This window comes from Prionailurus bengalensis, chromosome A1 (genome assembly GCF_016509475.1).
Source record: "Prionailurus bengalensis isolate Pbe53 chromosome A1, Fcat_Pben_1.1_paternal_pri, whole genome shotgun sequence".
In the NCBI taxonomy this organism is placed as follows: Eukaryota; Metazoa; Chordata; class Mammalia; order Carnivora; family Felidae; genus Prionailurus; species Prionailurus bengalensis.
Window position 1 is genome coordinate 145,772,097 of NC_057343.1, and position 16,960 is coordinate 145,789,056.

The 16,960-nt window shown below is 34.8% G+C and overlaps 1 protein-coding gene across 4 annotated transcripts in view; it reads right to left on the minus strand.

Moving 5' to 3' along the window:
* SSBP2 (single stranded DNA binding protein 2) overlaps positions 1 to 16,960 on the minus strand; it is a 318,553-nt gene that overhangs the window by 55,492 nt on the left and 246,101 nt on the right. For 2 of the 4 annotated variants that reach the window (XM_043593182.1, XM_043593187.1), the window contains 3 exons: positions 8,432 to 8,498; positions 7,631 to 7,701; positions 713 to 780 (listed from right to left, as the gene is read on the minus strand). In XM_043593182.1, coding sequence (XP_043449117.1) covers positions 713 to 780; positions 7,631 to 7,701; positions 8,432 to 8,498 — 206 coding nt within the window. Of the gene's footprint in view, positions 1 to 712; positions 805 to 7,630; positions 7,702 to 8,431; positions 8,499 to 16,960 lie in introns of all 4 variants that reach the window. The other 2 variants (XM_043593184.1, XM_043593180.1) reach the window with 1 other exon arrangement.

Here is a 16,960-nt window from a genome sequence, read left to right on the forward strand (position 1 = left end):
TCTTGATGTTGGTTCACATCATGGGCTCATGGTTCGTGGGATTGAGCTCCGAGTTGGGCTCTGCGCTGATGGTGCAAAGCCTACTTGGGATTCTCTCTCCTCTCTCTCTGCCCCTTGCCTGCTCTCTCTCTCTCTGTATCTCTCTCAAAAATAAACTTAAAAAGAAAATTAAAAAAATGACCCTATAGTATGGAAAGTTTTTTTAATATAGAAGATAATACCAGAAAGAATGCTTCCCGGGTTAAGAGTGATCCCAACAAAGCAAAAGTAAAGACTCATATATAAGAATTAAGATCTTTTAGGAATCATTTAGTATCTGTTAAAATGAAGTTAGTATCAATTGTCTACTTCTGCGGAGTAAAGTCCTGGTCCTCGTGTCCGCATCTCTTTACAGTTTTGTATAGACTATCTGGAGGCTGTGTTTATACATAAAAGACTCATTTTTAATTAAATAAATGAACCATGAAAACCAGGCTAAAAGTTGGCATTTGGCATTTGAAAATGGAAAAAAATTAAAGGTTGCAAGGGAAGGAAGAAAAAGGGAGTATGTTGTGAAAACGAGGCAGACACTATTGCTCATGTTTAGTTCATTTACACCAGTTCCATTTTATACTACACAGAAATTGAGGAGCTGAAAGTGTGTTACAAATTAGTGTGACTTCAGAAGACAGAAAATAGAATACTAAACAGGATAATATGGCATTTTGCTTACATGTTCATTCCGGGCATTCCAGGGCCACCTAAAGCATTCAGTGGGGGTCTCATTGCACCTCCATAGTTCTGTAATGATAACCAAGGGTCAGACTACCACAAAACAAAAAAACAAAACCAAAGAGGAGGGGGGAAAGAAAGGAGAGCAGGTTAATGATTTCCCTACATAACTCCTGATTGGATAAGGCCTGTGCAATTCTTTCTCTGAAGGGTCCACTCTTGTACTAATGCTTCTATTTTAACAATTACTTTGCTCTGTGTCTTCTAAAAACTACATGACTATGTAAGATCATTGGGGCATGTTAAATGATTAAGGTACAACTCCAATTATAATATTCAACATATCTTTATTAAGGTCCTAATATCTGTATAACAGTGAATGTTTACAAATAAAACATTTTATAAATCCAAAACTCTACTTTTAAAGAAAAGACTTAGTTAACATGTTTGAAATTGTCAGACCCAGAACAATTACATAAAATCTGAAGGAAAAAAAACAGACTGGTGAACCCAACAAGAAAGTTGAATGCAAACTATTTCTGCTTACAAAATAATACATCCTATAGAGAAATGCACTAATACAAACATGTACAACAATATATGAAAACTAAGGTATGAATACATGAATCATATCACTCAATAGGCTTCTGTCAATTTCTCTTATGTATATTCAAAGGAGAAAAACATTTTAATGTTTTAACATGCATATCATATTAGCTTACTTTAGTTTCCATTAGGGCCAAAAGATTTATTTTAACATTCTTACATTAATATATTTTGACACTATCAACTGCTTTCATGCTTGGCTTTCTCACAGCACTTTATCTACAACCTTTCTGACTACTCTTTTTCAATTTCCTTTGCTGGCTCCTTTTATTTTGCACTCTTTAAAAGTTGCTTTTCTCCAAGTTCTAGCCGTAGCATTCCTTTAAATAAATACACACTTATAGGTAATTTTATCTGGTACCATTAGTTCAACAATGATTTAGGAATCCCAAATGTGTTAAATTTTGTCATGATATCTCTCCTAAACTCCTGAAAACTCCTATATTGAACTTCATTTGGACTGTTTCTAACTGGATACCACTTCATGTTCAACATATCTAAAAGTAAACTCAATGTTCTCTTCTCACAACTGCATTCTTCCCACTGTTTCTTCAGTCAGTTCTGTGGCATCACCTGCTGTACAACAGTCTAGGCTAAGAACCTCTGGGAGCTCAATTATGTCTCTTCCTTTTATTTCAATTCCCGAATCCAGTCAGTTACCAAAGTGTATTGATTCCACCTGTGAAATAGTTCTTGAAATAGTGCTTTCCTTCATATCACTAATCTTTGTCATTTACTGAGACTAATGTACTGTCTTCATTGGTCTCTCTGACTTAGCCTTTCCCCTCTCCCCATTTATTCTTCATGCTGCCTCCAGAACTATGCTTCTAAGGGTGCCTGGGTGGTTCAGTCAGTTAAGCGTCCAACTTCAGCTCAGGTCATGATCTCGTGGTCTGTGAGTTCAAGCCCCGCGTCGGGCTCTGTACTGACAGCTCAGAGTCTGGAGCCTGCTTCAGATTCTGTGTCTCCCTCTCTCTGCCCAACCCGCCCCCCCACCTCCCACCTGCTCACATGCATGCGCTCTTTCTCTCAAAAATAAATAAACATTAAAAAAAATTAAAACTCATTTCTATTTATGTCACTTAAGAGCCATGATGACCCACACTGCCTATCAAATGTTTATTCCTTAGCATGGCTCTATCATGGTATTTGCAGATCAGCCCTAGCCTGTATTTCCTGTATTCATTTCCTATTATCTTCACCTTTTTCCCCTACTCCCAACTATACCCTCCAGCCTACTGGATTTCTTGTAGTTCAGAAACACACAATACACTTTTACACTCATGGTAACTCCTAGCATGGCCTTTTGTGTAGTAGGTACTAAGATGACAAGGAAATACTCAATGAGACTGTTAACTCCAGAGAGTAAACCACAGTGTATAAATGACCTAGTTACATGTTCTTCTCATTGTTTATTACCTTTTAATTTCAAGAAATCTTACTTAAACATCCCAATTGTATGTGCTATGGGACAGAAGGGTTTCTATCCATACTTGAGTCATTAGTTAAAATGATAGTAATTTCCCTAAACCTCTGGACCAAGCATGGCAGTGGCACCAGCAATATTAGCAAGAAGTCTGAGAAGAAAGTTAGCCATTGGAAATAAAATCTGGATGGTAAAGTATAATAGAAATGCTTCAAAAGAAAAGTATCCCTTCATTTTTGGTCTTAGAGGATCTATTTCATTTTATCAAGGGAAACATTAGTTTTCTTTATCGCTCTGGATATAGAAAGATATTGGTTGCCACTGTCCCATTTCCTCTGCCCCTCTTTCTATATGTGTGATCATGGGCCAATACTTGTCCCAATTGTCCACTCAGCCTTAATTTCCTTATCATGTCTCCTAAAAGCTTGTTGGAAGACAAAACAAGATCATCTAAAACAGCTATCATAGTGCTCGGTGCATTAAAAGCATGACACCACATGCTCAAACACTGTAGCTGCTCTTGCTTGTCGCCATTAATAAGGGACCAACTTAAATGAGCCCTCTTCTCATCAGCTTCTCTTGAGCCCTCAACTGTAACAGAATTATATGCTTGTTTGTGTAATGATTCCCTGACAGAGTATGCATATTTCTTTTCTAGATTTTTTTCCTACTATATGATAGTTTTTCTTTATGTATTTGTGTCTCCTAGTAAACAATAAGTACCTTGAAGGTAGAATCTGTTTTATTCATCTTGGTATATCCAGTGCTCAAGTATCACAGGAAATGAGTAAGAAATTATCCAATACATAATTTGATAGATTTACAAAATATTTTCATTTTGTGAATAATCTGAAGCAAAAGAAAACAGGAAGATAAGAAAGAATAACAACTGGCTTTTCAAGTGGTATCAACAAAGGCAGAATGGTAAGAGCTAATTTAGAATCACTGAATTTTAAAGCGGATGGCAGCTATACAATTCCATCTGGTTTAATCTCTTTCCCAATGCAATGTTCCTGACAAAATGGCTGTTCAGATTCTGCTTGGAAAGTTTATAAAGAGTTTCTCCATGATTGGGTAGTTTACTTTCTAGAAAGTTCTTCCCTTTACTGAACTGAATTCTACCTCCTATCTTAAATTTGAAAATAAAGAAAAAGTTAACTCTCTTTACATGACAACTTACTATGTATTCCCATCTCACTATTTCTCCACTCCAGCCAGGTATTTGATTTGGAAATCATGATATGTTCCCACCTGTATACAACTCATTTATCCTTCAGATTTCTGGAGGAACTAGAACTAACTATATAGTCTTGGCAAATTTTTCTGTTAGTCATATGGAACCTGGTGAGCATAAGAACACAGACAAGCTAAGTATATCTTATTACAAAAGCAAGTAGAAAAATGTCTTCAGATATGGTATTAACATATTTTTCTTGATTAAATAGATAACTGTATATATTATCCCTGAACTTAAATTTAAAATAGGTAAAGGCGGGGTGGGGGGGGCCTGGGTGACTCAGTCGGTTAAGCATCTGACTTCAGATCAGGTCATGATCTCAGGCCTTGTGAGTTCAAGCCCCGCATCGGGCTGTGTGCTGACAGCTCGGAGCCTGGAGCCTGCTTCTGATTCTGTCTCCCTGTCTCTCTGCTCCTCCCCTGTTCATGCTCTGTCTCTCCTTCTATCTCAGAAATAAAAATAAAACACTAAAAAAATAAAAAAATTAAAAAAATAGAATAGGTAAAGGGGTGGGAAAAATATGTCAAGATTTAGAGCTGATGTTATTTCTTCATTCATGTGATAAACATTAAGCACATGTTTACTATAATGTAGGTGTGATCTGCCTAAATCAGCCTTATCTAAGAATCCTTAGATTATAGGGGCACCTGGGTGGCACAGTCGGTTAAGCGTCCGACTTCAGCCAGGTCACGGTCTCGCGGTCCGTGAGTTCGAGCCCCGCGTCAGGCTCTGGGCTGATGGCTCAGAGCCTGGAGCCTGTTTCCGATTCTGTGTCTCCCTCTCTCTCTGCCCCTCCCCCGTTCATGCTCTGTCTCTCTCTGTCCAAAAAAAATAAATAAACGTTGAAAACAAAAATTAAAAAAAAAAAGATTATATATATTGCTTTGTTTTAGGAATTCAATTGTTCTAACAGATAACTACTGTCCTTCTCCATTATACTTGTCTTAAGCTCAAAATATTATGGAAATGAGATCTACAATAAAAAAAAGAGTTGTATTTTATGTTTGTGTAAAAGACTAGAAACAATATTACAGAGACTATTTCCATAATTCAACTAGAAAAAAGCAGATGCATTCTGTTCTTGGGTAGCATCTGTATGGTTAAATACCTGCTATGAGAATTGTTTTTCTCATTATCTTTCAAGAAACACAGATAACTTTTACAAACCTCATAGTTTATAATGCCTATGTTTCATATGTCACGTGTTATAGATTAATATCTCAAAAGAATCCTTCATCCCAAATTATGTTACCTCACATTTTACCTATTCTGCCACTCATATTAATAGGATTCCTTTTCATTCAAGTAATGGCATGTATAAATAATTTCCTTTAACCATTGACACTCCATATACTGTGATTTAAAGACGTTAATGTAGGTAGTTCTTGTTTCTGAAGTAAATTCAAAGCAAAACATTTTATCTACCTCAAACTATGAAGATATAAATAGCAAGGATATTAATCCAAATGGCAGAAATAAACTACTCTGATTCTGAAAATACAAAGAAAAAATTCACACTTACATGATAAACGGGTATTAAAACTCATCAATAAGAGATTACATACCAGAAATCTACTCATTTACTTTTTTATTATAATTTACTTATAACACAAAACACATAAACAGCTAGGTATTTATAAAACATAAAGACCAGTATGCTTCCTATTTCTGCATTTCCAAATGAGATCTAAGTGCTCATATAACTTAAGTAACCATTGTTTTATCTTTCAAACACTGCAAAACTGACCTTTAAATCAGACTCTAGTTTTTAAGAGTATTGAAAATATTGGTTTGGGAGGACAAAAGTTTAAAGATCAGTGAACTGAATGAAGAACGGTAACTAAATTACAGGCACCACATTTTTATGTATATTTAAAATGTATCTAGGGGCGCCTGGGTGGCTCAGTTGGTTTAGTGTCCGACTTCAGCTTAGGTCATGATCTCATGCTTCATGAGTTTGAACCCCTTGTCAGGTTCTGTGCTGACAGTGCATAGCCTGGAAACTGCTTCGGATTCTGTGTCTCCTTCTCTCTGTCCCTCCCCTACTTGTTCTCTATGTCTCTCTCTCAAAAATAAATAGACATTAAAAAAAAAAGTACCTATTATGAAATTTTGGGGGGAAAATCCTTCAAGTTCTGTATAGTCAAACTGGCTTAGTTCATTAATAACTAAAATATATATTGAGTCAATGAAATATCCTGTAGATCTTATGAATTCTAATTGATATTAATAGTTTCTGATGGTTGATCACATACATCATCAACCCTAACATGAATAGACATAGGGGAAAATGATTTAAATATCTAAATCAGTTTTATAAGATCTTAAGAAAATACTAGGAAATAAATGAGACTAAATAAATTATTTCTTTCTGACTCTGGGGGTGTCAAATATTTACATATTAGGTTTTATTTTTTTAATGAAATATAGTATCTTTGAAAATTTTGGTTATATGGTCTTTGTGTTTCAATACACTTATATATATATAATTTTATATATATATACATGTATATATATAACTATGTGTTTATATATATATAATTGTATGTATATATGTGTGTTTATATATGTACATATATATTTATACATATATATAATTGTATGTGTATATATATATGAGTGTGTGTGTGTGTGTCTGTGTATATACCTATATAATTATAATGTTGGTTGGAAACTCCTAGGTCTAACTCATACTATCTCAGTGTTAGATTCTTGATTTTCTGACTCCTTTGGGCACACAACAAAATATTAATTTTTAAAAAGTAGATACATAAAACAAGTTCCTAAAACTGTCACTTATAAAGCTATTCTTGGAAAGAATAAAGAAAATAAATTAATTCACTCTTTTAGCCAGTATTATGACATACTAACCTCTGACCCATCAGATAGAAATTTAAAATTCTGGATTTAGGGCTAGCTTCCTTGAAACATAACATTATAACATTAATTTCTACTTCATGCAGTTTTCCTAAGAGAGACAAAAGGATGTTTTACCAAAAATAACTGCTATTCTATAACACCATATTTAAAAAAAATATATGTCACCAACAGGTAGGACAGATTCAAACTCATATTGTGTACTTCTGGGAAATTTTGATAGAGAAGAAGGCTAACATCTGATATACACTGATAGGATTACGCTTGTTCACTAACACCCATTTTAATGTTTATTTCTAAATAGCTATTATGTTCATATTCTATGAATATGAATATAATAAATTGCCAATGGCATTCTTTAAAAGACTTCTAGAAATATATTTTATGCTGCTTATTCTATTTAATAGCTTAGCTCAATTGCATTTTATTTAACTTATATGCTTATCTTTTACAATAATGATTACAATATTTTTATATTTCCTCAGCAAAGTTAACAAAAAGGTAATTAATAGTTATTTTTTATAATAATTACTTTATTGTATTTCTACATATTTTTTCAAATGTACTAAAGGCATATGTGATAGCACTCTTAAAATATGGTTTGTTGTCACATCATTTTGGACATGTCACAGATATTCTGTTCCTCAAGAACCTAATAATTACGTTATATCAAGCCTTTAATGCATATAATAAAAGCCAGCAAATGATATAGTTTGTTTATAGAAGATGAAGGCAAAAAACTCAGCATCTAGCTTTTTGTGCTGATTATTTACCTGTGGTCCTAAGGGCACCATTCCTCTTGGAGGAGTCATTCTCTGCATTGGTCCACCCATATTTGGATGTCCTTTAAAAAAAAAAAAAGGTATGAAGATACTAGCAAAGTAATGAGCATGAGTGCTAAACCAGGAGCCAGTAGCCTCTTCTCTGCTTGACATTAAATCTTACTTAGTAAGGGACTGGGTTATTGACATCATCTCATCTTGGCTTCCATGGCTACTTTTTTGCCTCTTACTGCTGCTTGCCTACACTCTCCATTCACTGAGATTAAATTCTTCTTCCTAGTCTGTACTGAAATACATCTCTCATATGATTTGCTTCTTTTACCTTGGAACAGTGTATTAGAGCCATACCTATCTGTGGTACCTAAACATCTCTGTTGGAAGGACCGAATTATTAATTTGTTAAAATAATCAAGCTACTGTTGCTTAGCATTTTCTTTCCTCCTGCTCATCTTTCAGATGGACTAACCTATCTGAAAAAGGCAGAAGATATAATATGTGATGTAATCATTTAAATTTCCATTTGTTAGAAGTTATATAAAAGGTTTTAGAAGTTATTAATTAAAATATGGATTTTGGGTATTTAATTACTATTTCTTTCATTATTACTACCCTCACTATCATGCATAATTGTGAGAGTAAGCTGAAAATACAAGTCATTTGGCCATGTTACCTGCAAAAATGCAACTGGGATAATTATAGAACATATATACAAATAAGACTGTCCTTAAAAAATAAAGGATTTCCTTTGAGATTCTGCATGTCAATTTCACTTTTTTACTTTAAAGTAATCACCTTGTTGTCGAGTTGGGTCCATTCCACTTGGAAGTAATGGCTGACTTCCTGGGACACCACCAAGTGCCTAGCATATTTTGTAAAAGAAAACAAAAAGAAATGTTGTAAATAATTATAAAATACACACTTTAACAATTCTCTTTTTAAATTACTATAATTACAGAATACATTTGAGTATTTTGCAAGATTTCTTATATTTCACATTAATTTATAAATTTTATAGCCCTATATCCCTATATAAGCTCTTAGTTCTAAAAAGATTCTACCTTGCCCAATTTTGTGGTAAATTAAGTACTTCTTGGGAACAAATATCTAGGCAAAAATTGCCCTATTTCTTCCTGAGAAGTATTATGCCTTTCCCCAAAATTAATTTACTAACGGTACGAAAATAACTGATTTTGCTTCTTGAATGTAATCTCTCTACATTCTACAGATTATTTTACTCATTTGAAATTATAATAGCAGCAGGACTAAAATACCAAGGGGCCAATGAATTTTTCGGGGGGTACATTTTCCCTAAGAAACTATTTAGAAAAATAATACTCTATAGTTAAGTTCAAACAATTTGGCCGAATGGAAAAAAGAAAACTAGAACTGAAAAAGGTGGAGAGATTAACAGACAGGGTTTATTTTATGAAAGGTGTGCTACTGGTTATATACTGAATCAAAAGTTTCTAACAGTTGTCTGGGCAGCACTTAGAGCTGGGCCAAACCGTACCTGATTCAAATTTTCTGATCCTATGAAGTATACGTGTATTCATTCATATGTACATGTAAGCCTGATAATTGGCAAGAATTTCTATAAAGGTCCACTAATTTAACCTAGAGCAGAATAAATCTTGTCTAATTAGTTAAAAATTTCAAAAGAAATTCAACATAAAAAAAATAAATATCTGATCAGAACTGTTTTCTTAATTGTTATCACTTGGGATACAGTAGAGAGCTGCCATTTCTTAAGCCATTTTTGAAATTCTTTCAATTTATTTTCTTACAAGCGTACCGAATATATATGCTACTATATGCCCTGTTCTCTACTTACCTTACTAGCCTAATTTCTTGCCACTACCACACTTGCTAATTTCCAGCCATAGAAAACTTCCTTCAGTTTTTTTCAATTCATGCATTTAATCAATAATACCTAAATGCCAACCATTAAAAACAAAACAAAAGTAAACTAAAACGAAACAATCTCTCTTCTCAAGAAGCTCAATAAAGGGTGCCCCTTGCTGACATATTTCAGATCTCAGTTTAGGGATCACTTCCTAACAAAATTCTTCCATTTAACCCCATTCTGGTATAAGTTCTCCATTTGCTTTAAGATAACGTATATGTATTTTTTTTAATTTTCAAATTTACAGAAACAGTACAAAGGATTCCCATATATTCTGACACCAATTGCCCAACTGTTAACATTTCCCCACATCTGCCCCATTACCCTTTCTCTTTCTCTTTATACACTTGTTATCCTCACTCTTTTTCAGAACTGTGTGAGAGCAAGCTACAGACATTATGCCTCATCACCTCTAAGTACTGCTGAGTATAGTTCTCTAAACAAGGACATTCCTGTACATAACCATAACACAACTTTCCAAGACAGGAAATCCACATTGATATAACACTACCATCCAAGCCACAGATCTCAATCAAATTTTGCCATTTGTCTCAGCAATGTTCCTTTTTACTTTCTGTGGCCAGGATCTCATGGACCACATGTTGCATTTAACTGTAATATTTCTTCACCCTCTCCCAAGCAAGAATTATTCCTTAGTCTCTGTCGTGTTAACAGTTCTAGAGAATGGATCTTAAATTCTATGGGATGATCTTCTGATGCCTCTTCATGCTCCAGACTTTGGTCCTATTTTCTTAAAAGGAATACTGCAGCAATGATGCTGTGCTCTTCTCAGTGAAGCTCATCAGAGGCACATCATGCTTACTCATCCCATTACTGGGATGTTAACCTTTCTCGTCTAATCTTGTCAGTGTCTCCCAGGTTTGTACACCATAAGGTCATTACTTTTACTCTTTGTAATTGATTAATTTTAATGTTAGAGCTATTCCAAGATTGTCAGCATCCCATTCATCATCAATAGTTTATCAACCCACCAGCATCCACTGACAACTCCTAAGTACTAGGATAGTTGCCAAATGGAGATATTCCATGTCTATCATTCTTTCTATGCTGTTTAATTGGCATATACTGTAAGGAACAGCTCTTTCTTTTCTTTCTTTCTTTCTTTTCTTTTCTTTTCTTTTCTTTTCTTTTCTTTTCTTTTCTTTTCTTTTCTTTTTCTTCCTATTTTACTCAATGGTTGTAATCTATTACTATCATCACTTATTTTAATATTCAATATTTGCCCAGTGTTCAAATATTCAAGATGGCTCTGGTGATCTTTTGACACAACCTCATCATATTTTGAGCATTTTCTTTCTGGCACAAGATGGTTCAAGTTCATCTCACATTTTTTCTAGCCTAGCTCTGATATCAGACCTTACTTCAAAGGGCCCAGGGCCCTGATTCCTTCTAGTGGAGGACAATGTACACATCAAGATCTGAGATCTCAGAGTGCTCGTTGTAACTTTGGTACATTGCCTTTTGGCTCTGCCAGTAGATGCTGCACTCAAAAATCTGTGTGTGTATGTACACACATTTATATGCACACATATATACATCTCTAACTCCATATCTGTGTGTATGTGGTACACACATACCATAAATTCATATTCTCCAACACCAAGTCAACAGCTCCAATTCCAATGTAAAACCTCAGGATTATATTTAATCTTCTTCGTTTTTATGTTCAAATGTTTTCTCTAACAGTGGGAAACCAGGCTTTCATTGTCTTCAATATCTTTTTTTTTTTTTTTTTTGCTGAAAGTATTTATTTGCTCAGTATAACAGATCTCCCAACTATAACAACCATTTCTTTTTTTTGTCACCTCTGGGCCACTCCTTCCTTCCTCCCTGAATATCTTAGCATACAGGGGAGGTAAGGGCTCGTTATATGCGTACATTTTTTTTTAATGTTTATTTATTTTTGAGAGAGTGAGAGACAGGGACAGAGAGAGACAGGGAGAGAGAGAATTCCAAGTAGGCTCCGCTCTGGCAGCTCAAAGCCTGATGTGGGTTTCAAACCCACAAACCATGAGATCATGACCTGAGCTGAAATCAAGAATTGGACATTTAACTGACTGAGCCATCCAGGTGCCACTTATGTGCCTTTATAGGATTTTATACTTTACTTTCATAGAACTTAAATACAATCACAGCTCATTTTTCTTTCTGTATCTCCAAAAGACTGTAAACTCTGAGGAAGTGTAGAACCTATCTGTGCCTTCTGGTTCAGAGAAGTATTTACTGAAGGACTAAAAGAAATAAAGTTTAGATTGGGCAATTTTAGGAATCATCAGTGATAAAATCCTAAGAATGAAACTAATTTCAAGGAGAAGAAAAAAGATCAACAATATAATTCTTTAAAAATACTAAGGAGAGGGAGGCCTGGATGGCTCAATTGGTTAAGCATCCCACTTCAACTCAGGTCATGATCTCATGGCTGATAAATTCAAGCCCTGCATTGGGCTCTGTGCTGACAGCTCAGGGCCTGGAACCTGCTTCGGATTCTGTGTCTCCCTCTCTCTCTGCCCCTCCCCCATTCACACTCTGTCTCTCTGTCTCTCCCTCTCTCTCTCTCAAAAATAAACATTTAAAAAATTTAAAAAAAAATACCAAGGAGAGGTAGGAAAGAAAACTGAAACTGAATAGGTATGAAATTAGAAAGTTGACTAAGACCAAAATTCCAGAATGCACAAGGTAAGTTTTAAAAAGGCAGAAGTAGTCAACACTGTCAAAAGTTATGTAAAAAATGAATTTGGAACACTGAAAATATGTGACTAATTAGCATTATCTTCAATTGTGAGTCTGGAATTCTTGCTTTTTTTTAGGCCCCCAAATGGTTATACTCTGGACTTTGATTTCTGAATTTCTAAATCTCATTAAAGGCATCATGTTTTAGCCCTGGAAACCATTTTCTTCAAAATTTTACTTTTTGTTGTTTATCTTAGAATATCAGAATAGTTGACAAGTCTTTTAGTTTCTATTCATCACTTAAAAATACAGATAATCTCGATCAATATCAAGTTGGCTTTCAAAATGAGTGTCCTTTTCCTAAATTTAACTCTTTAGTCATCAGTGTTTGTCTTTTGTTAAGTCAGATTTCTAACTTTTAAAAAATTTTTATCAGTCCTGGGATTACCAGATGATGGTTTTGGGTATAAACAAGACCATAATTGTTACATTTCTTAAAACTTTAATATCAGGAAAAATAAATTTATACATTTTGGGGTTGATATTATTTTCATATTTTCTACCATGCTAATTACATTCTATTAGGATTTGTTTAACTAGTCACAAATTTTGGCACACAGTCTTTGTTCTATAAAAAATCTTCACTCGGATAGAGAAAATAACACTAATGATAAGGATGTTTAATAATAACAAACAGTATCAATAATAATATACACTTGTGGTTCTTTATATTTATTATTTAACTCAATGCTTACAACATCTCATGAAGTTATTATTATTAATCCTTCCTGATGAGAAGAAACAGATTTAATACAGGAGTCTTCCCTTATCTATGGTTTCACTTTCTGTAGTTTTAGTTACCGTGGTCTACTTTGGTCCTGAAACAGAAGAGCAGCCTAAAAGCTATGCCACAGTGACCACGTCATTCACCTCACATCATCTCATCATGTAGGCATGTGATCATCTCACATCATCATAAAAAAAGTGAGTACAGTACAATAAGATATTTTGAGAGAGAGTGTACCACATGCATAAAACTTTTACCATTTTTATACTTGTTACATTTTATTATTGTTGTTATACAACTCTACCTAATTTATAAATTAAACTTTATCATAGGTATGCTTGCATAGGAAGAAATCATAGTATATAAACAATTAGGTACTATCCGTGGTTCTCACGCATCTACTGGGGATCTTGGAAGATATCCTTTATAGATAAGGGAGCACCACTATGCGTAAATAATTTGTTAATTTGTTGATGGTTATACTACTGTTAAGTAGCAGAGCCAAGGCTTCAAATCAGGTCAACATACTCCAAAAGTTCTAAATATAGGTCTTACCTCCTAGGATTTAAAATAAATGAAATAATACGAAATTTCACTTAAATAGAAACAATTAAATGGAAGAATTTCTTGCTTCATAAAAAAACTAGTTTACAAAGGATTCATTACATGATTCCAGTGGTAAACCCCACAAGGAACTTAAGATTCTGGTACATATTTCCTTGAATATCATTACATATACTGTCTACTCATAGAGACTAGATGCTCACTGATGATTTTAAAAACTGAATTTATCAAGGCTTTTATGATATAATTTAGTTAATAATTTTGAACTACAACATTTTTAATAGGCCTCCTCAATTATATGAAATGAAGTAAAATCATATAATTAAGAAAGTTTAAAAGGATTTTAAAAATACTTGAGTCTATTCTCATTTTACTGCTAAGAGAATCAAGACCCATAAAGGTTAAATGACTCGCTCGAAGTCATGCGTTTCTGGGCATTGGTGGCATTTGGACCTAAGATGATTGACACAACTGAGGTCCTTTCAACAACACCACAGTCATTTTTTTTTTTTTTTCCTGGAAAAAGGCACTATCAGTAGAAAAGATATCAAAATACAGAAATGTTACATTCAGTATAGAAAGATATTCGTCTTCAAAGCACAATTCATGGGGCACCTGGGTGCCTCAGTTGGTTAAGCATCTGACTTCGGCTCAGGTCATGATCTCATGGTTTGTGGCTTTGAGCCCCATCTCAGGCTCCACCCTGGCAGTGCAGAGCCTGCTAAGGATTCTGTCTCTCTCTCCCTGGCCCTCCCCTGCTCACTCTGTCTCTCAAAATAAATAAATAAATGAAAAAAAATAGAGTGCATGCAAGCAGGGGAGAGGGGCAGAGAGAGAGACAGAGAGAATCTCAAGGGACATAGACAATCTCCATGCTCAGTGTGGGGCTTGATCCCACAACTTGAGCCAAAATCAGTCGGAGATATGTAGGTGCCCTCTTTTTTCTATGTATTAACCACTGCAAATACACTATCCAATATACAGCCCTTTGCCACATGCAGCCAGTTAAATTAAAATTAATAAAGTTTTAAAAAGTTCCATTGGGCAGCACTGCATTAGGATGCCAACTCCACAATAAGAGGGATTCTTATTAGTTTGTTGATGTTTGCCCACAAGTAGAATGGTGTCTGGCACATACTAAACCTCAACGAATATCTGTTGAATGACTGAATCTTTTTTAAAGTTTATTTCTTTTGAGAGAGAGAGAGAACAGGGGAGGGGCAGAGAGAGAGGGAGAGAGAGAGAAACCCCAGCAGGCTGCAAGCTGTCAGTGCAGAGCCTGACACCAGGCTCGATCTCACCAATCCTGAGATTGTGACCTGAGCCAAAATCAAGAGTCGGGCGCTTAGGGGCGCCTGGGCAGCTCAGTCAGTTGGGTGTCCAACTTTGGCTCATGTCATGATCTCATGGTTCGTGAGTTTGAGCCCCATGTCAGGCTCTGTGCTGACAGCTCAGAGCCTGGAGCCTGCTTCAGATTCTGTGTCTCCCTCTCTCTGCCCCTCCCCTGCTCATGCTCTCTCTCTCTCTCTTACCAAACAAATAAACATTAAAAAAAAAAAAAAAGAGTCGGGTGCGTAAATGACTGAGCCACCCAGGTGCCCCTGAATATTTCTGAGAGATGTCATATAGTCCAAAGAAGTTTCCAATCAAATACATGGCAATGCACTTTTTAAAAAAAAAATTTTTTTTTTCAACGTTCATTTATTTTTGGGACAGAGAGAGACAGAGCATGAACGGGGGAGGGGCAGAGAGAGAGGGGACACAGAATCGGAAACAGGCTCCAGGCTCTGAGCCATCAGCCCAGAGCCCGACGCGGGGCTCGAACTCACAGACCGCGAGATCGTGACCTGGCTGAAGTCGGATGCTTAACCGACTGCGCCACCCAGGCGCCCCGGCAATGCACTTTTTGTATTAGTTTATGTCTAAAAAGGGAGTATCTGTGATAAAAATTTTATAAGATAATAAGATGTTTTGGCAAAAGAAGTAATTATTATACCAAAAAGCTCTATATACCTGTAACTTAAATTGAGTAAGACTGCACAGCATTTGCTATGTAAAGTTTTCTTGGTTTGGGAAGGAGAATGAAGTTTATTTTGTTCCAGACATTTTGAATTTGTTAATTTCCTGTGTCTTACAAAGGTAGGAATTGGAAAGGGTATATATCTCAGGATACACTCATAATTCAAAGTTATAAGGAAAATAGGTTTTTACATGTGTTTCAATGGATTTCAAATAATAATTTAAATACATTAATAGTGTAATTATTATAACAACAAAGAAATAAGATCTCAATGACAGAAAGGAATATTTTGAACTGGCCAAAAAAACTATACTTTATTAAGTATTTATATTAGATAGGTGCAACATTTAATTTTTATAGCTAAAGATTTACAATGGTCATCCTTACAATTGCAGCTAGAAGACTACTATTATTTACTCAAGGTAGAACATACTTTGCCTTATGCAGCTGAGGTCTTTCTTATGTTCTTACACTGATATCATTAAACAAAAGTAGGATTTTGTATATGGAAAATTTTACCAAGACAAAACTATTGGGAAAGGCCATGCTAAATGGCATTTATCCTGAAAATAGAACACAAAGTGCATTTTAAAATATAGATACCTTGTTATACAGGAAATGTAAAATTTATTTTCAGTATCTGAGAAAACATCCCAACAATTTTTTTCTGTTCAAATGCCTGTTGATAGTTTCTCTGTGAAAAGTGATGAAGAAAAGTCTTGTTTTTAAAGATTTGCCTATCCTTAGCATATATTATGTTTTTCTTTTCATCATGTAAGAACTATATATTCAATATTAATGGAGAATAATCTTATATATTGAATAACTAAAAGAATAAAACATCTATACTTTTATCTATGTACAAAATTAACTAGTAATATCTTCTAATCACAAATGAAATACTTTTTCAATGCAAACTTTAAAAATGAAGAAATAGGGGCACCTGGGTGGCTCAGTCAGTTAAGCATTTGACTTCAGCTCAGGTCATGATCTTGCAGTCTGTGAGTTCAACTCCCATGTTGGGCTCTGTGTGGACAGCTCAGAGCCTGGAGCCTGCTTTAGTTTCTGTCTGTCTCCCTTTGCCCCTTCCCCGCTCACTCTCTGTCTGTCTCTCTCAAAAATAAATAAATATTAAAAAATTTTTTTTTAATAAAAATATGCAGAAATAAACAAAGAAAGCACTCATAATTCTACTATCCAGAAATAAAGGACATATCTTGATAATCTTTGACAAATGTGTGTGTGTGTGTGTGTGTGTGTGTGTCTCTGTGTGTCTGTGTATGATGAGTGGGGGAAACTGAGTTTGTATAGTGATAAAGAAAAGGTGATATACTACATGACCTTTATGCCTTCTTT